The following is a 22,782-nucleotide window of genomic DNA, read 5'->3' as shown; positions in this document are numbered from 1 at the left end:
CTTACATTTACTTGCTGGGCTGTAAATTCAAACTCCCTAAGCCTCAGGTTTGCTTATCAGCTAAATGGAAGTAAGAATATATACTTACATTTTTCAGTGGACGTTAAATGAGAACCCACAACCCCTAACATAGTGCTGGGCACACACTGGGTGTTGAATACATTGATTGATGTACTTGTACTTGATCTGAGATTGGCCTGTCTGCAGCATGGTTTTCAGCAGTCCCTGCTACTGCTGCATGGAGTTCAATGTCCCTAATGGCCATGTTAGGATAGCACTTGGCATAGTCACTCTGGACTCTGCAGGACTCCCAACCCAGGCATGCCCTCTCAAGGTTCTTTTGCACTCCTCCAACCCCCAAGAGGTGATCCACCTCCTTCTCCCCAAGAACCCCTAGACAGAAGCCTGTGGCTCCGGGGCACAAGAGCAGACAAGAATAGGGGGGTAGGGCACGCCACTGTCCCCTGGGCTGCCTCCTACACCAGCCTGACTATTCGCTGTCAGCCTGCCACCTTAGCCACTTTCTCTTCTGTCATGTCCTAATCATATGCCATCAAGGTGCTGCAAGAAAACAGAAGCAGGGGTCACTAGCCTGATTTCAGGGCCACTGCCAGTACACAGAGATGTCCCCTCTGGGCAAATGAATTAGAAAAAGGTGCTCCTCCCACCCAGCCCATGGCCTGGTTGGCAGGGTGTATGCTGGACTTCGGCTCCAACTCCCATGCTCGGTCAGGAGCCCCGGACAGGGCACCACCAGCATAACCACGTGCACTGGTCCTGCTCATTGGTCAGAGCTGGCAAAAGCCTCTTGAAGCTAGTCCTCTTGAGCTAGGTACTCAAGGACGAATACATATCCACTAGCACATCAGGATGGAGAAGAGCTTCCCAGCAGATGGGACAAGAGAAACAAGTGCATCACAGGCTTAGGGAATAGGCCAGGCTGTTGTCAGTGAGAAGACACTGACTCTAGATCCAGCTCCATTACATCCAAGCAATGTGTCCTTGGGCAAAGCACCCTACTTCCCCATGCCTCAGTTCAACTCTGCCAAGCAAGGAAGAGAACAAGCTGATGATGAGCTAATCAGATGCATGCTGGAGCAAGGAAGGAGAAGAGGCTGGAGAAGGCTGGGGCCGGACTATCAACAGCATTTTCTGCCATGCTAAAAAGTTCAGCCTTTAACCTGTGGGCTTTGGGGTTTGAGAAGGGGTTTGTTTGCTAGTTTGTTTGAGAAGAAGATGGGCAACTCCAATTTTTTCACAGGATCATGGTCAGGTAGTACAGAGAAGAGATTGACCTGAGGAAACGTAAGGCGAGGGGACAGGTCAAGAGAGGAGCAATGAGGGACAGGACTGAAGCAACTCTCCTCCCTGCACCTGCCTGGCCTCCTGTCCTCCTCCCTGCACCTCCTCTGCCTCCTGGCCTCCTCCCTGCACCTCCCTAGCCTTCTGCCCATCCTGGGTAGGGTGATTGGTATCTCCACCTCACAGCCAAGCTGTATGCAGCTGTGGTGAGGACTAGAGACAATGGAGGCAAAGGCCTATGCATAGCCGGTATTCAATGAATGAGAGCTATTTTTATTCTTATGAGACCTAGGGAAGGAAATGGGAGAGGAAGAGACATGAACTGAAAGAAAAAGAAAGGGAAACGAATCCCCTGGGGAGGGGGGAGGACAACAAATCGAGCTCATCAAGGCTTCAGGGCCCTCCACTGTGGTCCTGAGGCCAATGCTCTCTGCGTGACTGCTTACCTCACACTAGACGCTCAATAGTCTCAACAAAAGGGAAAGGCCAGAAAAAGACCCAATAATTGTCTGGTACAATGTAAAAGTTTGTTTAAATCATTCCTTGGCCAGGCACAGCGGCTCACACCTGTAATCACAATACTTTGGGAGGCTAAGGTGGGTGGATCACTTGAGGTCAGGAGTTCAGTCAGCCTGGGCAACACGGTAAAACCCACCTCTACTAAAATTACAAAAATTAGCTGGGCGTGGTGGCATGCCTGTAATCCCAGTTACCAGGGAGTCTGAGGCAGGAGGATCACTTGAACCTCGGAGGCAGAGGTTGCAGTAAGCAGAGATCACACCACTGCACTCCAGCCTGGGCAACAGAGTGAGACTCCATCTCAAAACAACAACAGCAACAAAATATCATTTCTTTAAAATGATAAGAGGACAGATTTATCAATGGATGCCATCATGACAATAGATGATCTATATGGAGAAAATGAAATTAGATCCTTATCTTACACCACACACAAAAATAAATTACAGCTAAATTGGACTTAAATGTAAAAAATTAAGCTAAAGAACAGAAGGGGCCAGGCGTGCTGGCTCACACCTGTAATCCCAGCACTTTGGGAGGCTGAGGCAGGTGGATTGCTTGAGCCCAGGAGTTCAAGACCAGCCTGGGCAACATGGCAAAACCCTGTCTCTAGAAAAAACAGAAAAATTAACCAGGCGTGGTGGGGTACACCAGTAGTCCCAGCTACTTGGGAGGCTGAAGCAGGAGGATCGATTGAGCCCAGGAGGTCAAGGCTGCAGTGAGCTGAGATTGTGCTGCTGCACTCCAGCCTGAGGTACAAAGCGAGACCCTGTGTCCAAAAAATAAAAATAATTTTAAAAAAAGAATTTACATTAAAAAAAAAGAATAGAAGGAAGAAAGGTGCATGTATCTCAAGGGCAGAAAGTATTTTCTAATCATAAAGTAAAGAAAAACACATAAAAACATTTTAAAAGAAGTAATTTTGCTGGGTGTGGTGGCTCATGCCTGTAATCCCAACACTTTGAGAGGCTGAGGCGGGTGGATCACTTGAGATCAGGAGTTTGAAACCAGCCTGGCCAACATAGTGAAATCCCATCTCTACTAAAAATACAAAATTAGCTGGGCGTGGTGGCACGTGCCTATAATCCCAGCTACTTGGGAAGCTGAGGTAGGAGAATTGCTTCAACTTGGGAGGCAGAGGTTGCAGTGAGCTGAGATCACACCATTGCACTCCAGCCTGGGTGACTAGAGCAAAACTCCATCTCGAAGAAAAAAAAAGTAATTTTAAGCTTATAAAATATTTAATTTCTTTATGCCAAAAATTATAATAAAAATACAAGCAGTTGACAAACTGGAAAAATGTTTTCTACGTATGTCAGAGGAAAGTTAGTATCCTTTTTCAGATTTGTACAGGGATAAGAAAAAATTAAAGACTCAATAGAAAAAAACAGGAAAGTAATAATAATAGCTAATAGTCACAGAGCACTTAACAATGTGCCAAGCACTGAGCTGAGTGCTCGAAATGTATGATGGTGTGTGAACCTCACAACTCTGTGAGGTAGGTATATAATTATCTCCATTTCCTAGATGGGAAACTGAGGCTTAGGGTGAGTTACTCGCCAAAAATTGCATCACTGTTAAATGACAGCACTGGAGCCTTCCTGACTCCAAAGCCTGTTCTCTTAACTACACTGTGCTTCAAATAAAAAAGAAGAGTGATAAGTGGTCACTATTTTTGTGTATATGTATATTCTATAGAATACACATATTCTATATATAATGAACGTACATATATATTTTGTACATATATGAGTTAAAATGTACCAGTAATCAAAGGCCATTATAATTTTTCCTATCAAACTGACAAGGGAAAGAGAGAACACTTGGTGGGGGGTGCGGCGTTCATTCTCTTGGTCTCCTCCCATATCTGGCCACCTCTCTACACCACTTTCCCTGCAGGCTCCCATCTTCATCCCTTCCCTGGTCTCCCTGTGCCTAGAGATGGTAAGCACTCAGCTGTTGCTAGCCACAGATCCTTAGCCAAAGGACTTGTGAGTCCTCTGGTAGTTCACTCGTATCCAGCCCATACCTTCATAAATCTGCTGCTTCATAAACAAACTCTCCTTAGATTGTTTTAATTTGATTGTGTCTTCTGTTTCCACGTGGGATGCTGACTGATACATCTTTTTTTTTTTTTTTTTTCCTGAGATGGAGTCTCGCTCTGTCCCCCAGGCTGGAGTGCAGTGGTGCAATCTCAGCTCACTGCAACCTCCACCTCCCAGGTTCAAGCAACTCTCCTGCCTCAGCCTCCTGAGTAGCGAGGTTCACAGGCATCTGCCACCACACCTGGCTAATTTTTGTATTTTTAGTAGAGACGGAGTTACACCATGTTGGCCAGGCTGGTCTCGAACTCTGGACCTCATGATCTGCCCACCTCGAACTCCCAAAGTGCCGGAATCACAGGCGTGAGCCACCGTGCCCGGCCCTAATACATCTTTTGACCTATCAATTTTATTCTAGAAATTTATCCTAAGGAAACCACCAGGAAGGTGCAAAAATGTGTAAGGATATTTGTAGCAGCATTAAAACTGAAGACAACCTAAGTATTCAACAGTAGGGAACCAGTTTAATACACCTGATGACCCACATGATGAAATATAACGTAGTTGTTAAAAATCAGGGCTGGGCACGGTGGCTCATGCCTGTAATCCCAGCACTTTGGGAGGCCGAGGTGGGCACATCACCTGAGGTCAGGAGTTCGAGACTAGCCTGACCAACATGGAGAAACCCTGTCTCTACTAAAAAAAATACAAAATTATTCGGGCATGGTGGCACATGCCTATGATCCCAGCTACTCAGGAGGCTGAGGCAGGACAACCACTTGAACCTGGGAGGCGGAGGTTGTGGTGAGCCAAGATGGCACCACTGCACTCCAGCCTGGGCAACAAGAGCGAAACTCCGTCTCAAGAAAAAAAAATCAGGTTATAAGCCAGGCACAGTGGTTCACAGCTATAATCTTAGCACTTTGGGAGGCCAAGGGAGGAGGATCGCTTGAGCCCAGGAGTTCAAGACCAGCCTGGGCAACATAGCAAGACTCCATCATTACAAAAAAATGAAAAAATTAGTCAGGCATGGTGGCACGTTTTTGGTCCCTGCTACCTACGAGGCTGAGGTGGGAGGATCGCTTGAGCCCAGGAGTTCGAGGTTACAGTGAACTATGATCACACCTGAACAATGGAGCAAAACCTCAACTCTAAACATAAATAAATAAATAATAACATGTTGTCCGGGTGCGGTGGCTCACACCTGTAATCCCAGCACTTTGGGAGGCCGAGACGGGCAGATCACTTGAGGTCAGGAGTTAGAGACCAGCCTGGCCAACATGGTGAAACCCTGTCTTTACTAAAAATACAAAAATTAGCTGGGTGTGGTGGCGCATGCCTGTAATCCCAGCTACTCGGAGGCTGAGGCAGGAGAATCACTTGAACTCAGGAGATGAAGGTTGCAGTGAGCCAAGGTCACGCCACTGCACTCTAGCCCAGGTGACAGAGCAAGACTCCATCTCAAAAAAATAAATAAATAATAACATGTTTAAAAATCAGGTTATAAATGGATATTTAACAATGCGGAAATATGAAATATTTTGAGTGAAAACAAAATGTCCCTACGATTCCAATTTTGCACATAAAAGTGACTAGAACAATGTATCCCCAAACTACTAATAGGAATTATCTTTCAATTATCAGGTTATAGGTAGTTTTTATTTTTTATTTTATTTTATTTTTTTTTGAGATAGAGTTTTGTTCTTGTCGCCCAGGCTGGAGAGCAGTGGTGCGATCTCAGCTCACTGCAACCTCCACCTCCCGGGTTCAAGCCATTCTCCTGCCTCAGCCTCCCGAGTAGATGGGATTACAGGTGCCCGCAATCATGCCCAACTAATTTTTGTATTTTTAGTGGAGACAGGGTTTCACCATGTTGGCCAGGCTGTTCTCAAACTCCTGACCCCAAGTGATCCACCCGCCTCAGCCTCCCAAAGTGCTGGGATTACAGACGTGAGCCACCACACCCAGCCTTATTTTCTTCTTTGTATTATTTTTGTGTGTTTTAGATTTTCTACAACGTTCATGTGTTCTTTTATAATTAGAAAAGGTAAATCCAATAAATATTACCTATTTTAAAAAGAAAAATTAAAGGTTAAGTTCTGTAACACCTTGCCCCATGTGCACACACAATCACACCAATTCCTCAGTCCCTACTGAGAGATGGGCCCCTGCTGGCCCAGGACATTGGTGGAGGGGCTATGGCTGGCAGCGCTGCCTGCACGCTCCCGTACATCTGTATCAATGTCAGCTCATGGCGGTGGGCATTCAAACCTGGAGCCCTAGGCCTCGGGCTTTCTTCGGGACCCAAATGTTCACCAGCTGGGCTCTGTAGACCCAAACACCAGCTCTAGCTCTGGTGCATGACTGAGGGAAGGGCGGTTAGAATGCCTCAATTGCTGGTCGGATAGACTCAAGGAAACATGGATCAGCTGACCTTGTGGCAATCTTCAACAGAGACAGCATAGAGCAGTAGGGAAAAACAAAACAATGAGCCCCACGGCTTGGAAAGCCATAGGTCTGAATCATGACTGAGCATCTGAGCCGCTGTTTGACCTCAGGCCAGCTTTTAACCTCTCAGTCTCAGTGTTTTCTTGTCTACAAGGGGGGTCATATTACTTATCTCTCAGGTTATAAGCATCAGATTGAATTAAATGAGCACAGAATAAAGGCTCCCTAAACAGTGGTTAGTATTAAAGAGAAAGGGCCTCCTGGGCCTGTGAGACACTCAGGGTCCCAGAGCCTTAGCTCTGATGTGCAGGTAAACAGCAGCAGCATGGTAAAAACTGTAGGGAGAGAGAAGAGATGCTTCTGGCAAGGAAATGGTCACCTGGTGTTTTGCCTAGACACTTGGCTGGCACTCAACACATGCTCTGTAGGTAAGAAGAGCTACCTGCAGTGGGTCCCAGGTCCAGACTTGAGTCATTCAGCTCTTCCTCCTCTTCCCAGAAGTACTGTGGTGGCTGCAGAATCCGAGACTCTTCACTCTCTTCGCTGGGGAAGCCTGAGCCAGGGGCTCCCAGCCCAGCTCCCAGGCCCATGGTCTCACTAGGCTCCTCTGAGTCCAGTGGCTCCAAGCCAGTGGGCAGCAGGAGGTCTAGCAGGGAGGTGGAGGTGAGGCCCTCTGGGCCAGGCTCATCAGACCCAGCCACACAGGCACCCAGGAACGCTCCTGTGCAGACATAAAAGCCAGACAGTCAGGGGAGGCTAGAGAAGACACAAGACTGGTGCCAGGTTAGAGCATGTCTCAAATGACAAAGGTCCTGGGGAAGGGGGGACTTCAGTGGACACTCCTGAAAACCCAGAGGCTTTGCGGGGATTCTGAGACACTATTTTCATTTCAAAAAGGCCAAATTGCTTAGACTTCCCTATGGCAGGGGCAAGGGGAGACAGATGGAGACAGGCAGGGGAGAGAGAGGAATCACTGAGTCAGCGTTCCACTGCGCATGTGGTCACTCAGAAAACACCTCCTGAGTACCCTCTCTCTGCTGGCAATTGTGCTGGGTGTTGGAGCTACAAACTGAAGTGAAGACAGGGCCCATGCTTTTAAGGACCTAGCAGTATGATTGGACGAACACAGTGTTCCCCAGGCTTCCATCCTTGGCTGAAATTTCTCCAAAACTGCATTATGAATATGATTTGTATTTCAGCAATACAGTATCCTGAACATAGTCTTTAGTTTTTTTATTTTTATTTTTTTTTGAGATGGAGTCTTGCTCTGTCGCCCAGGCTGGAGTACAGTGGTGCAATCTTGGCTCACTGCAATCTCCGCCTCCCAGGTTCAAGTGATTCTCCTGCCTCAGCCCCCCAAGTAGCTGGCATTACAGGTGCCCACCACCACGCCTGGCTAATTTTTGTATTTTTAGTACAGACAGGGTTTCGCCATGTTGGTCAGGCTGGTTTTGAACTCGTGACCTCAAGTGATCTGCCCTCCTCGGCCTCCCAAAGTGCTGGCATTACAGGTGTGCGCCACTGAGCCCAGCCTCTGAACGTAGTCTTTTAAAAAACCACGTGAGGTCACAGTTCAAACTCAACCCAGTGCTGGTAATTTGACATATTTGTTTAGAATCTTGGATACTCTCTCTCTCCTAATTTACCAAAACAAGCAAATAAATGGACAGGAAAACAAATTAAAGGAGGCCTTTTTCCTCTTCTTTCACTCTCATTCTTTAAGGACAGGAATATAGCCCTATTTGCCAGTTTCACAACTTAACCTCTAACTTAATGACCTAACCACACAAATTACTAACTTGCTGTGAGGCTCCTGGAAAGCTGCTCAAGACCTCTGGGTCTCAGTCTCCTCACCAGAAAGACAAGGAAGCTAAATGAAATGACCTCTGAATTCTTTTCCAAGACTAACACTTAAGGATCTAGGGAAGAGGGAATTTCACAGTCTTCCTCTTGCTCTACACCAGATGTGTACCGTGACCTGACTTGACTATAGTACATGGCAATTTTTAGTGATGCTTATAATAAAAATAGGGCTAATATTATTGGTGCCATGTGCTTTGCTGAGCAGGCCCTAAGCTTGATATGTGCCAATACTGTGACTGGCCACTGAAAAAAATGAGCATTTCAGACTGTCCTGTGAGTCTGGGTATGAGGGAGTCTGTGCACACTGTGCAGCAGCCAGACAACTCACAGCCAATAATGCCACATCCAGCCACAGGGGTGTATTCTGGGTTGTGTGGATGGGGGATGGGAAGTAGAGACTCCAGGGTAAGAGAGACGCCCTGAGGTCAGAGACAGGAAGATGTTCTATATAACAGGAGAGAAAGCCTGGTACCAGGAAATAGGTTACACTCTGGCTTCTCTGGCTGAGTGACTTCACCACCACCAGCCTTGCTCTCCTCCTCTGTGTAATAAGGACAGCAATTCCTACCATGCCTCCAGTGTGAGGGGCACCAAATGAGGTAATTGATGAGCCATGTGTGAAAGCTGCTCTACAAAGAGCTTTAGAAACCAAACTATTCTACAAATATTGTGTTATTATCCTATATAAAAAACAGAGACCTGCGAAGTTCATGGCCTGGGGAAAAAAATATTTAAAAGAGACCATGGTATCTTCAAATACATTAAAACAAAAGGTTGATGTGAATAAGAATATCAGAGTGATCCTAAGTGGCCTCAAAGCCAACGCCGGGGCTAAGGAGGCATCAGAGCCTTAGCATCTGACCAGGGCTAGTAAACGTCTGTGCCAACCTCTAAGATCCCGTGAAGCTCTGTCTCTCAATAAGATAATTCACAGGCCCAACTCTCAGCTTTAGAAAGTATCATCATAACTAGAGGATGGGGCTGGGTGTGGTGGCTCACACCTGTAAATCCCAGCACTTTGGGAGGCCGAGGCGGGCGGATCACTTGAGGTCAAGAGGTCGAGACAGGCCTGGCCAATGTGGCAAAACTAGTCTCTACTAAAACACAAAAACTAGCTGGGCATGGTGGCACACGCATGTAGTCTCCAGCTACTTGGTAGGCTAAGGCAGGAGAATTGCTTGAACCCGGGAGGCAGAGATTGCAGTGAACCAAGATGGTGCCATTGCACTCCAGCCTGGGCGACAGAGTGAGACTCTGTCTCAAAAAAATAAAAATAAAAAATACCTAAAGGGTGAGCAAGCTGTGACCCTGGGCAGGTGGGAGCCAATGGCACTGCTGTGTTGCCAGTGCCCCTGAGGACTGCTCACAGGGGAATGCCTTCTGCCAAGTCCAAACCAGGAAGCTATCACACCCCATCCGGAATGTCTTCTGCTGTCCTAGGCACCATGTCCACGGACAAAGATTCTGCTTCCAGGCAGGGCCTGGCTCCACGAAGCTGAAGTCATGTTCCCAGAGCCTGTGTCTGAATCCCTGACTCAAAGAGAGAAACAGCCATCTCATATTTTGTGGTTTCTTTGAGCCAAAGGTATTTAAAAGCCAGAGAAAGCCAAGACAATCAATTTGGGGTCCACTCCCCTTGAAGTTCCCCTTTGTTCCTGGGAGAGGATGAATTAAGGACTTGGACTCTCTCTAGCTCAAGACTTTCCCATGACCTCTTCCACTCTAATTCCCCTTCACATCACGGGGGGACCCTAAGCTACTCTTGGATTTTTTCCTAGCCCGAATATTATAGAAGAAAGCAGTATCTATCCCCTACTAGGTAGATAGGAAAGAAACAGAGTGCCATGTCCTACCCCAAAACAGTACCTTCTTAAGGTTCTTCCTGAGAGGGGTTATCCAATGACTCCCAATTAATAACACACATCTTTGCAATGAGACTTTGTAGCTCCTCCCATCAAGAGATGAAATCTAATTCTCCACTCCTTGAATCTGAGCTACCTTTGTGAGTTGCTACACAAGACAATGCAGAAGTGATGATGTGCCATTTCCAAGGCTAGGCATCAAGATACCTTGCACGCTTCCATTCTCTCAGGATTCTGCTCAAGGCTAGCCTGCAGGAAAACAGGAGCCCATGCAGAAGACAGCCAGGTCAGCTCAGTGTCCTAGCTGAAGTCCCAAAGTGAGAGAGCCAGACAAGACCAGCAAAGGTGATAAACAGCTGATGACAAACTTGAAGGAGTTCAGCTGAGACCAGAACCACCCAGCTGACTGCAGCCTAAATTGCCAAACTACAGAATCATGAGCTAAATAAATGGCTACCGTTTTAATCCAGTGCTTTCAAACCTGAACCAGCATGGAATCACCATGAGGGCTTGTTAAAACAGAGACTGTTAAGCCCACCCTAGAGTTCTGAATCCAGCTGGTCTGTGACGGGGCCCAACAATTTGCATTTCTAGCAAGTTCCCAGGTGATGCTTCTGTCCAGGGATCAGATCTTAAGAATTGAGAATCTGAAACCACTAAATTTTGGGGTGATTTATTACACAGAAATAGCCAACTGATACATTAAGAAAAATTATAAATCAAGTTCTCCTTTTGGATCAGAGTAGTGTTTGAATGGTTAAATTCCATTCATTCATCCATCCATTCATTCATTCTTCAACCAAAAAGCCTTTATTAAATGCTTATTTGGACTAGGCATGATCCAAGGCTATGTTGGTACAGAAATAAGAAAGATAGGGTCCCTGCCCCAAAAGGGTCAGTTTCTACTACAGAGACCAGCAAGTAAACAAATCATTATGGAATAGTGTAACAGTGACCATATAACTCTGTTTGAGCCACAGGGTTAGTAGGGCAGGGAGAGAGATCTCAAAGGTAGCTACTAACAGAACTGCTCATGGCACTGTACTAACTGTGCTCAGTACACTGTGAAGGAGAAAGGAGGCTGGAGGAAATAACAACACCGGGATCTCAGGAACATGTGTTCAGTTTCCCTTTCTCTAGGGTAGACAACCATGCCACTCAGGGGGGCACATGGCCGAAATGCCCCACACTTCACGATAAAGCAAAACAGCAGAGACGATACAGAAGCATAGGTGTGTAGACATGAGAGACGCCTCCATTAGAATTACAGTCCTCATAGTGCTTCACCGCTGGAAGAAAAAGAGAGCTCTTTTACGAACCCCTAGCAATTCCGCCTGCACCCATCTGTCCCGCACACTGCCCTCTAATCAGCGCTTCTCAGACTGAAATGTGTGTGAGTCACCCGAGTCTTCTGACACAGTAGGTGTGACTGATGCTGCTGGTCCGTGGACCGCACTTTGAGTGACAAAGCTCAGAGAGGTCTTTTTATTTATTTTTTATTTTTATTTATTTTTTCAGACAGTTTCACTCTTGTCGCCCAGGCTGGAGTGCAATGGCGCGTTCTTGGCTCACCGCAACCTCCGCCTCTCAGGTTCAAGTGATTCTCCTGCCTCAGCCTCCCGAGTAGCTGGGATTACAGGCACCTGCCACCACGCCCAGCTAATTTTTTTTTTATTTTTAGTAGAGACAGAGTTTAACCATGTTGGCCAGGCTAGTCTCCAACTCCTGACCTCAGGTGATCTGCCTGCCTCAACCTCCCAAAGTGCCAGGATTACAGGTGTGAGTCACTGTGCCCAGTCAACTTTTTTTTTTTGAGATGGAGTTTCTCTCTTGTTGCCCAGGCTGGAGTGCAATGGCGTGATCTCAGCTCACTGCAACCTTCGCCTCCCGAGTTCAAGCGATTCTCCTGCTTCAGCCTCCTGAGTAGCAGGGATTACAGGCATGTGCCATCATGACCGGCTAATTTTGTATTTTTAGTAGAGACGGGGTGTCGCCATGTTGGCCAGGCTGGTCTCAAACTCCTGACGTCAGGTGATCTGCCCACCTTGGCCTCCAAGAGTGCTGGGATTACAGGCGTGAGCCACTGCGCAGGCCGAGAGGTCTTTTTAAAATGCAAATCTGGTTCTATCATTCTATCATACAGGTCAGATCCTTTGAAAAGGCGAGAAGGCTCTCATAAACTGACCATTACCTCCCCTCCCCTCTCTGTACCCACCTTCCCCAATCATACTCTATGCTTCAGACAAACTGACTACCCGCAATTTCCAGAACACAGCCGCCTCTTTTGCCTTCTGGGTCTTTGCATATGCTCTTCTGCTTGAACATCCGTATCTTCCCATCTCTGTCCTGTCCCACCACCCACCTGCTAATTCTCACTCCTGCCTGCAGTCTCAGCTTCCGAGAAGCTTTCTGTGGCCACTCCAAGTCTGGATGAGACACCACTCCTCTCTATCACAGCCTTCTCAACAAACTACTCTCACGCCACTTTTCTCACCAAATTGTAACAGACCTTCATACAGCCTCCATTGTAAATGAGGAGTCCCTTGTTTCAATTCCACCCTGGAATTCCAGTGCCTAGCACAACCTTTTACACATGATGGGGACACAATAAAGGTTTGAATAAATAATTAGTAGTCTAATCCAACCCTCTTGTTTTACAAATGAAATAACTGAGGCCTAGTGGGATTAAGGTCAAACAGCTAGTTAAAAGAGGAGCTGAAATTAGCTGGTTTCTCCCCTCCCCCCACACACAAAAAATTTGTAATCCAACCCTCTTGTTTTACAAATGAAATAACTGAGGCCTAGTGGGATTAAGGTCAAACAGCTAGTTAATAGAGGAGCTGAAATTAGCTGGTTTCTCCCCCACAAAAACGTCTTGTGGATGCTCCAGGAAGAAGAATGGAAAGCTATTACTTGTGGGGCTGGGTACCTTCCTTCCTCCAAAGGATACGTGAAGGAAGAGAATATGTAAAACAGCTTAAATATTTCATGTGCTTTAAGGGCCAGGGAAAGAAGCCAGAGCTAAAAACTAGAAGACACCCCTTTCCAAACACTCTGCCCAGGGTCCCCACAACCAATCCAATCAATTGAAGGAATCTCTTCTCTTGAAAAAGACCAAATTAGTAAAGTGATTCCCAATGTTTTCACAAGCAAGAATCCCTTTATTTACATTTCCATGTGGCCCCTGTGTTTGGAAATGTTTCATCTATAAACTGTACTTATTTAATAGTTATTTTCTAATTTTTGAAAAGTGAATCAGAATCATGTAGTACTGCCAATCAGATGTGATCCAATTATAATTGAACTTTGGTTTCAGGTGGGCTGTGCTCTTATTAGAGGTAAAATTTCTATTAGACTCTCGATTACAAAGAAAAATACAGTCACTCCTGAGCTCCTATTCTGTGCCAAACAGTGTGTTAGGCCCTTCCTGGAGGTGCAACAAGAGACAGATGAACAAGAGACAGGCTTTGCCCTCAGGAAAATTACGAACTCTTGGGAAGTGGAACCCTAAGTTCTTTAGGGGATATGAGCCGATGTAGCAGACTGCTTTGCAAAAGCAGTATCCCCAGGGGTGGCAGGGAGCCAAAATACAAGAAACAAATCTGGAAAAACTCATTCATGCATTCCAGGAAGAAAAAAGTCAACTGATGGAAAATGTTTATAATAATTAAATAATACACATTGTATAGGTTCCCGGGGCACCCGGGCAGCCTGCCTTTGAGAGGGCCATGAACTGGAGATCTTTATCTGCATGCTCCAACCTCCAGCAGGTATGCTGGGAAAGATATTACTTCAGCCTTGTTAGAAAAGTGTAAACTGATTCTCCCTAAGAATTTTGAAATTCACTCTCTACAAAACCACTGAAGGATTAAACACGGGTTGTCTCTCAAACCTTGGCACTCTCTCTCGGAGCTGAACTGTGGCATGGCAGGGAGAGGCTGTGGCATGGCAGGGGGAGGCTGCTGCCGTCTACATCCTACTCTGGCTCCTCGGAATGGCCTGGAACTCAAGAAGACTGCTCTGCCCTCTCCAGGTCAGTGTGCCCAGAGGAGCCTGTTTCCTTCCCCACTCTGGGGGATAAAACACTTTCTAGTCAGTCCAGCTCTCTGTGCACAGGACTGTGGTCTGGTGTGTTTGCTAGGCCCCTTCCCTGTCATTTCCATGGCTCCAGTGAGCCCCCACCTCTCTGAGCTCTCCCACCTGTCAAGCCAGGAATCCACAACCTTCCTCTAACATCTCTCCCTTTCCTTCTTTGTCTTCCCTTCCCAATGGTCTAATAGGAATTGGCAAAGATTTTGAAAACCCTACTGAAGAAAAAGGAATCTGGTATTTTCCCGGTTTTTCATTCCTTTTCCAGTAAACAGTTTCATTTTCTTAAAGTTATTTTTCCCTCTAATGACTGTTTTGTCTTTACATAGACCTTGATATTTTCAAAGGCCTTGGCAATGGGTATTTATTTAAGTAATTACAAGAGGTTACTTCTTTTCAAACTTGCCCACCATAAGATGACACCAAAATAGTAGCTGAGACATAGCCATTCTGTGTATAATTAGTTTTGCACTTAATAATTAATCTGCCTTAATTGAGACCCCACCTGACTTAAAATTTCAGAACTACACTCTGCGTGTGATTGATTTCCTTTTTCCCTCTAGCACCTATAATTTTCTGTTACATCATCACACCCAACAGAGGAGAGAGAAAAAGATGGCACATGAAAAGGATTAGGGGATCAGCCTCAAAGAACTGAAAATCTGACCCAAACAAACACAGAAAGAGGCAAAGGAAGCAGGCTGACATTTGGGGAGGTGAAAAAAACAAGACCCCAGCGATCCTCATGTTTTATCTTACCTTTTCAAATCAGTCCCTGTGATCTGCTCTTGGTGCAAAACTCCTTTCTGATTTCCACCATCAGCTACACCCCACCTCTCCCCTAAGCAGGGTCTTTGAAGTCCAGTCTCCCTAAGCTCTTGGCAGACACCAACATGGGAGGGGCCCTGCAGCATCTGTCACACAGCCCCTCACCCTTGAGTGTCAGCGACAACAGGAACTGCTGAGCACAGTCACACTACCTCCACTCTGTAAGCACCTGAGAAACAATGCTGACGGGTCCCTGAAGGGCTTCCACACAAAGGTGTGTAAGAAAGAGACACACTGCTAGACACACGCACATGCCCTCCAAGCATGGGGTAAGAAGTGCGTCATGAAGAGCATGCACGGGAGAGAGGAGCCGGAGGCAGGCTGCCTGCAGTCCTCACAGCTGGTCACATAAGCACATGGGCAGTTACAGCTGGGCCTGGGTCCATGAGGACGTTGCTGGCCAGTTCTGGTTTATGACTGTCACACAAAGAAATAGCAGACCAATCAATTGATGTTTATTTGTTGAATGTCGCCTTCTTCCAAAGAGGATTTACAGCGTGAAAGAATACAGGTGGGTTTGTGTGAGTGTCTGAGCCAACACTGATGGACATGTTTTTCTTTGCACACCACCTAGGGCCTTTCTTCATCCCTAGACTGACTGTGGAGAAAATGTACCCTCCCTGAACTGAGCCTTCCCATGACATGCACAGGAATGTGTGAGGGACCACTTTCCCCTCCCAGCCATTTACCCTGGGATTCTGCCACTCTGAGTCCCAGGTTCATGGCCCACCTCAGGCAAAGACTGTTCCTCCCTTCCCATAGAGACCCTTCACTAGTTTCTCTTTCACTCACACACATCTGGACACAAAGTGCCTGTGTCTTCATGGGCCAGTTGCGTGGGAAATGTCCTGTGCACACTCCTACATGCACATACACACATCATACTAGGACGCTATTTTGACGTGTGCATCAGAAGTGAAGTTACAGCTGGCTGATGAGTGTGCACAGGCACACATGCACACTTCCTCATCCGGGTATTCCTCCAGCAGCACCAGTCACACCTTAACATACACTGTAACACACTCCCTCTGCTCTGCCAGTGTGTGCAGGAGCTGCTCAGCTATGACCTTATTTGACCCACCTTTGCAGACAGCCCTTCTCCCCGCCATTTCCATAGTGGCCGCCTGCCTCATGGGCTGTCACACCCCATGCCCACCTCCCTACACACCCCCTCCACTAAATCCCCGTCTGCGCTGGAAGCCATCAGGAGGCCCGTCTCTTTCTCTCTCAGGCAGACACATCCCTTTCACACCTGTGCCACACCCCCAGCCCGCCACGCACCCACACAGCCCGCCGCCCGGCGTGGCTGCTGAATGGAAACCACACATCTGAGTCTCACACCTCCCTCGTGTGTGAGCTGCGTGGGAGCCTCCCGCCGTGTGCTGTCACGGGCCTTCCGTGGCTGTACGCCCGTTTTTGTCAGCTCCTAATAGAGTCGCCCAGAACAGTAGAGAATACCCATTCACCGTGACACACTCACACTCCCTCCCGGCAACGCCACGCGTAAACAGCCACCCGCGCCTCAGCGTACCCGCCCCACACTCCGCAGGCGGCCCCTGGGACCTTCACAATGCGGCCTCCTCCCCGCGTGGCTGTCACACACGCCTCCTCCCCCGAGTGCGCAGGCACACAATGCACTCGCACACACACATGCACACGCACACACATGCACACCCACACGTGCGCGCCCCCCCGGCCCGCGAGGCAGCAGCCTGCGCACCTGCCCCTGAGAGCCGCGGCGTGGGGGCCACGGTGCTATGTCCCAGCTTCACCGCCGCGCCTTGTTCGGGGGTCGCCCGGCATGCCAGGCGCCCGCCGCGGCCCCCACGCACCCACTCCTCGTGCGCGCGTGTCGGGGCGGCGCCGCGGCCCGGCCGGGACACGCGCGCTCCCGGCGGCGCCGCACTCTGGCCCCTTTGTTGGCGGCCCGGGGAGCTGTCCAGCACCGCGCCCACGCCGCCGCCCGCCCTCCCGCGCTCGGGCCCGGAGCGCACTCACCCCCAACCAGCAGAAGCAGCAGCGGCGAGAGCAGCGGCGGCAGCCGGGCGGCCCGCAGCAGCCGGCCCATGGTGTAGCCGTCGCCGCCTGCAGCCGCAGCGGCGCGGCGCCCGGGCCCGCGTCAGGGGCCGCGCGGGCGGCGGCGGCGGCGCGCGCCCGCCCCATTGGTCCGCGTGGCCGTCACTCACGCCCGGCCCCGCCCGGCCGCGTGCCGCGGGCGCGCCCCCGCGGAGACGAAGCGGACGCGCGGGCGGCCGTCCCTCCGCCCGTCCCCCGCGCCAGGCCGGCCAATCAGCACCGCCGAGGCTCGGGGGCTTGGCCCGGCCGCCCGCAGACCTGGGCCTCGCACCTCGCGCCCGGATGCCGCTCTCTCCCCGCGCGGTCACCCGTTCCCTGGGAAGCAGAGTGGGCAGCTGTGGCAGATGGGACTGATGGGACGAGGACGACGCGTGGAAATGACTGTGAGGGTGGACAGAGGCCTGGGGTAAGGAAAGACTTCTCAGGGTACTTAGATTGGGTGAGCCCTGAAGGAGAACCTGAGAGCAAAGAACTGGACTTTAGAGCTAGGCAGTCTGGCTCAGGATCAGATTGGTTCCGAGACCTTGAGTAAATCCCTTCTCACCTCTGGGCCCCACTTGCCCCATTTGCTAACTGGGGGGTTTTAGATTATGAGAGAGGTGCTGACTTCTCTAACATGTGCTCCCTTTTGGCAACTGAAGATCCTTAATATGCCAAGCACTGTAGTGGTAAATAAAACAGGCACATCCCTCGTCCTCATAGTTTAGGCTAGTAGAGAAAACAGACTGAAAAACAAAATGGACACACATATGGTCCTATGATTGCAATTGGTAGTCGGTCTGTTAAGGAGTATAAGGGGCTGGGAGACAGCACAGAGGGGAACCTTATGCTTGCCTTCCTGAAGAAACAGCATTTAAGGTAAGCTGGCTGGCATCTGGAAGGATGAGTGGGTATTAGGTAGGAGATTGGGTTTGGGAGAGAACGTACAAGGCAGAGGGAAAAGCTCACTGATAGAGTTCCTGAGTTAGAAAGAAGCTCAGCCTCTTTTAGGGAGAGAAAAACCCCGACTACCCTTTTAGAATTACTGCAGCTTAAATATACAGCAACCACAATTTTGTGGAATATTACTTTATATATACCATATTAGGAAAACACTTCTTTAAAATAACAAATCGTTATTTGAATATGCTTTTTCAAGGTATATCCCCACCCCCCTATGCAGGGGTATAGCATCAGACATTGGAGATAATCTCACGGGACTCTTCCAGACTAAATATTAATACTTAGGAGAAATAGGAGTTGGGGTGGAGGAGCATAGGGAAGAAATGGGTTCCAGGCAAAAGAAAGAACATGAGCAAAATGTAGCACCTTTTATTTGATGGGTGTTAGGGGTATTAGAAAAGTGGCTGTCAGCTGGGCTTGGAAAAGAGAAATCCAGGGTGTGTCTAGACCCAGCTTCCCTCTTCTTTCCTCCTCTGAGGATGAAAGGAGCATCCCTTTGGTTTTTTGTTGTGTTTTGTTTTGTTTTTCTGTTACAAGAAACAAAGATCTTAGAAGCAAACAAGAAATGGAAGGAAACGTCCTCAATTCCATTAAGGGTATCTCCCAGAAACCTTTATTATCATACTTAATGGTGAAACCATACTTAATGATGAAACATTAGAAACATTCTCTTTTAAGTGAATGGAACAAAAGAATCCTCACTACCACCACAATGATTGAATATTCTATAAGAGACACTGCAACAAGGCCTGATAGAAGAAATGGGATGAAAGTATTGGGGGAAAACTCATTATTTGCAGGTTTATCTAGAAAATGCAAGATCATCAGTTGGCAAAATAATTGAAAACCAATGAGTTCAGCAAGATTGCTGAATAAAAGATAACGTACAGAAATCAATAGCTTTTCTGTGTATCCTCAATAACCACTTAGAAAATGTAGTAGGAGAAAAGATCGCAATCACAGCAACAATTATTAAAAACTGGAATAAACCAAACCAGATATGTAAGCTCCAAATGAAGAAAACTCTAAAGCTGCCAGGGGTGGTGGCATGTGCCTGGAATCCCAGCTACTTGGGGGAGACTGAGGTAGGAGGATGGATCACTTGAGGCTAGGGGTTTGAGACCAGCTTTGGCAATATGGTGAGACCCCCATCTCTAAGTAAATCAATTAGCCAGGTGTAGTGGTGCATGTCTGTAGTCCTACCTACTTGGCAGGCTGAGGTGGGAGGATCACTTGAGCCCAAGAGTTCAAGACCAACCTGGGCAACAAAGCAAGATGCCATCTCTATGAAAAATTTTAAAATTAGCCAGGCATGGTGGCACACACCTGTAGTCCTAGCTACATAGGAAGCTGAGGTGGGAGGATTGCTTGAGCACAGGAGTTCAAGGCTGCAGTGAGCTATGATTGTGCCACTGCACTTCAGCCTGGGTGACAGAGTGAGACTCTGTCTCAAAAAAAGAAAAAAAAATTTAAGTGAAGGCAGTCCTCAGAATGGGAAGAAACATTTGGAAATCATGTATCTAGAATATACAAAGAATTTTTACAAGTCAGTAATAAAGACAACTCAATGTTTTAAAATGGACAAAGATCTGAATATACATTCCTCCAAATGTCAATAAGCACATGAAAACATGCTCAGCCTCATTAACCATCAGATAAATGCAAATCAAAACCACAATAAGAAACCACTTCTCAGGCTGGGTACGGTGGTTCACGCCTGTAATCCCAGCACTTTAGGAGGCCGGGCTGGGTGGATAGCTTGAGGTCAGGAGTTGGATACCAGCCTTGCTAACATGGCAAAACCCTGTCTCTACTAAAAATACAAAAATTACTCTGGCATGGTGGTGCATGACTGTAATCCCAGCTACACAGGAGGCTGAGGCATGAGAATTGCTTGAACCCAGGGGGTGGAGGTTGCAGTGAGCTGAGATCGCACCACTGCACTCCAGCCTGGGTGACAAAGCAAGAGTCTGTCTCAAAAAAAAAGGAAACCACTTCGCGTCTCACTAAGGTGGGTGGCTAGAATTAAAAAGAGAGACCATGTGTTATATAGGATATGGAGAAAGAACCCTCCTCGTACACTGCTGATGGGAATGTAAAACGGTGCAGCTGCTTTGGACATAGGCAGTTTCTCAAAAGATTAAGCATAGAGTTACCATATGACTTCATAATTCCACTCCTAATACATACCTAAGAGCATAGAAAACATATGTCTAGTCAAATACATTACAGGAATGTTCATAGCAGCATTAGTCATAATAATCAAAAGGTGGAAACAACCCAAATTCTCATCAACTGATGAATGCATAAATAAAATGTAGCATACCCATACAATGGAATGTTGGTCAGCAATACAAAGAAATAAAGTACTGACACATGCTACAACATGGATGAACCTTGAAAACATTATTCTAAGTGAAAGAAGCCCATCACAAAAGACTACATATTATATGATTCAATTTTTATGAAATGTCCAGAATAGGTAAATCTTTAGCAATAGAAAGCAGATTAGTGGTTGCCTAGGGCTGGTGGGGAAGGAAGAGGAGTAACTGCTAATGGGTATGTTTTTTGGGGGAAGGGAGTGATGAAAATGTTTTAAAAGTGTGATAATTTGCACAACTGCAAATATGCTAAAACGATTGAGTTGTACATTTTTTAATTAATTTATTTATTTATTTTTGAGACAGAGTCTCGCTCTGTTGCCCAGGCTGGAGTGCAGTGGTGTGATCTTGGCTCACTACAACCTCCGCCTCCCAGGTTCAAGCGATTCTCCTGCCTCAGACTCCTAAGTAGCTGGGATTACAGGTGTGTGCTGCCACACCCGGCCAAGTTGTACATTTTAAATTATGTGCTATGTAAACTATATCTCAATAAACCTGTAAAAAACACAAGAATACCCAAGCTCACATTTTATCTTGGAGTTTTTTTTTTCTTTGAGACAGGGTCTGGATCTGTCACCAAGGCTGGAGTGCCAGGGCACCATCATAGCTCACTGCAGCCTCGCTCTCCCAGGCTTAAGTGATCCTCCTGCTTCAGCTCCTGGAGTAGCTGGGATTACAGGTTTGTGCCACCATGCCCAGCTAACTGTTGTATTTTTTTGTAGAGATGGGGTCTCACTATGTTTCCCAGGCTAGGCTCCAGTGATCCGCCCTCATTGGCCCCCCAAAGTGCTAGGATTATAGGCATGAGCCACCTCACTGGCGTATATTATCTTTAACATACAAACACACACACACACACACATATATGTACACACACATTATGTAATATCGGTATGTTTTAAATGTTTACATATATGTATCACATCCTTTAGCATCTTGTTTTTTCACTCATAATTATCTTTCAAATTAATCCATTAATAAATCCTATCGCATGAATAAAAAAAATCTAATTTTCCAGTCTTAGAGTAAACATCAACGGAAAAGCCTCACTGTGGTCCTGTATACCTTGTTGGCTGTCCCATTTCACACGCCCCTTGGAGCCAAACTTCTCACGCGTTTTCTCCATGAGCAGTTTCTACCTCCTCACCTCCTGTTTATTCTATCCGCACTCCAACCTGGCTTCCACTGTCACCAAGGGATTGAAACTGCTGGACGAGGCCACAGCAACTCCCACATTACCACAAAGCTTGTATTTCAAAGGTGCACATCTAAACTGGGATGTCTGGCCGGGCATGGTGGCTCACACCTCTAATCCCAGCACTCTGGGAGGCAGAGGTGGGTGGATCACCTGAGGTCAGGAGTTTGAGACCAGCCTGGCCAACATGGTGAAACCCTATCTCTACTAAAAATACAAAAAAAAGAAAAAATTAGCTGGGCATGGTGGCACAGGCCTATAATCCAAGCTACTCAGGAGGCTGAGGCAGGAGAATTGCTTGAACCCTGGAGGCGGAGGTTGCTGTGAGCTGAGATCGTGCCACTGCACTCCTGGGTGACAGAGCAAGCCTGGGCGACAGAGCAAGACTCCGTCTCTAAATAAATAAATAAATAAAATAAGGACATCTGAAGGTTGATGACATCATTATAAATGTTTACATTTTTTCCTCAGAAGCACATAAAATGGTGATTCTTATCTTCAATGGCATCTTATATTCAATGAAACATGGTAGTGGGCAGGTTTGTCATTTCACCTGATCTTTCAGCTACGTTGGCCAACTGACCTCAATCTTCTGGAAATTTCTTCTTCTCCTGGCTTCCACAGACACCCTTCTCCCCTGGTTTTTCTGCCACATTTTCCTCCTGTCTCCTTTGCTGTTTCAAATGATGGGTGTCACGTAGCCTTCCAGATCTTTTTTTTTTTTTTTTTTTGAGATGGAGTCTTGCTCCGTCGCCCAGGCTGGAATGCAGTGGCACGATCTCGGCTCACTGCACCCTCTGCCTCCCAGGTTCAAGCAATTCTCCTGCCTCAGCCTCCCAAGTAGGTGGGATTACAGGCGCACACCACCATGCCCAGCTAATTTTTGTTTTTTAGTAGAGACTGGGTTTCACCATGTTGACCAGACTGGTCTTGAACTCCTGACCTTGTGATCCACCCACCTCAGCCTCCCAAAGTGCTGGAATTACAGACGTGAGCCACCGCACCCAGCCTGGATCATTTCTCTGTGCACTCTGGGGGTGATGGCACTTAGCCCCACAGTGGCAGCTATGATGACCACTCCTCATGCCCACACCTCTGCTCAGTGGTCGACTCAACCTGCCTGCAGACTTCACATTTCTACTTGGATGCCTAAAAGGCCTGTCTAGCCAACATGTCTGAAATGAAACTCCTGGCTTTCCCTACTAAACTTCAACCTATTTCCCCAGCCACAGACC

The 22,782-nt window shown here is 47.4% G+C and overlaps 1 protein-coding gene and 1 long non-coding RNA gene across 3 annotated transcripts in view; one reads left to right on the top strand and one right to left on the bottom strand.

Annotated features, from left to right (window-relative positions):
- PODXL2 (podocalyxin like 2) overlaps positions 1–17,114 on the bottom strand; it is a 43,659-nt gene extending 26,545 nt beyond the window's left edge. The window contains exons 1-2 of one of the 2 annotated variants that reach the window (XM_016940157.4): positions 16,952–17,114; positions 6,754–7,032 (exon numbers count right to left, since the gene is read on the bottom strand). In XM_016940157.4, coding sequence (XP_016795646.2) covers positions 6,754–7,032; positions 16,952–17,021 — 349 coding nt within the window. In that variant the 5' untranslated portion in view covers positions 17,022–17,114. The remainder of the gene's footprint in view (positions 1–6,753; positions 7,033–16,951) is intronic. The other variant, XM_016940158.3, reaches the window with a different exon arrangement.
- Positions 17,115–17,284: 170 nt separating this feature from the next.
- LOC134809593 (uncharacterized) overlaps positions 17,285–22,782 on the top strand; it is a 7,230-nt gene continuing 1,732 nt past the window's right edge. The window contains exon 1 of the long non-coding RNA XR_010155762.1: positions 17,285–17,435. This is a non-coding gene — a long non-coding RNA (uncharacterized LOC134809593). The remainder of the gene's footprint in view (positions 17,436–22,782) is intronic.

This window comes from Pan troglodytes, chromosome 2 (genome assembly GCF_028858775.2).
Source record: "Pan troglodytes isolate AG18354 chromosome 2, NHGRI_mPanTro3-v2.0_pri, whole genome shotgun sequence".
Lineage (NCBI taxonomy): Eukaryota > Metazoa > Chordata > Mammalia > Primates > Hominidae > Pan > Pan troglodytes.
This window is presented reverse-complemented; position numbering and strand designations above follow the sequence as displayed.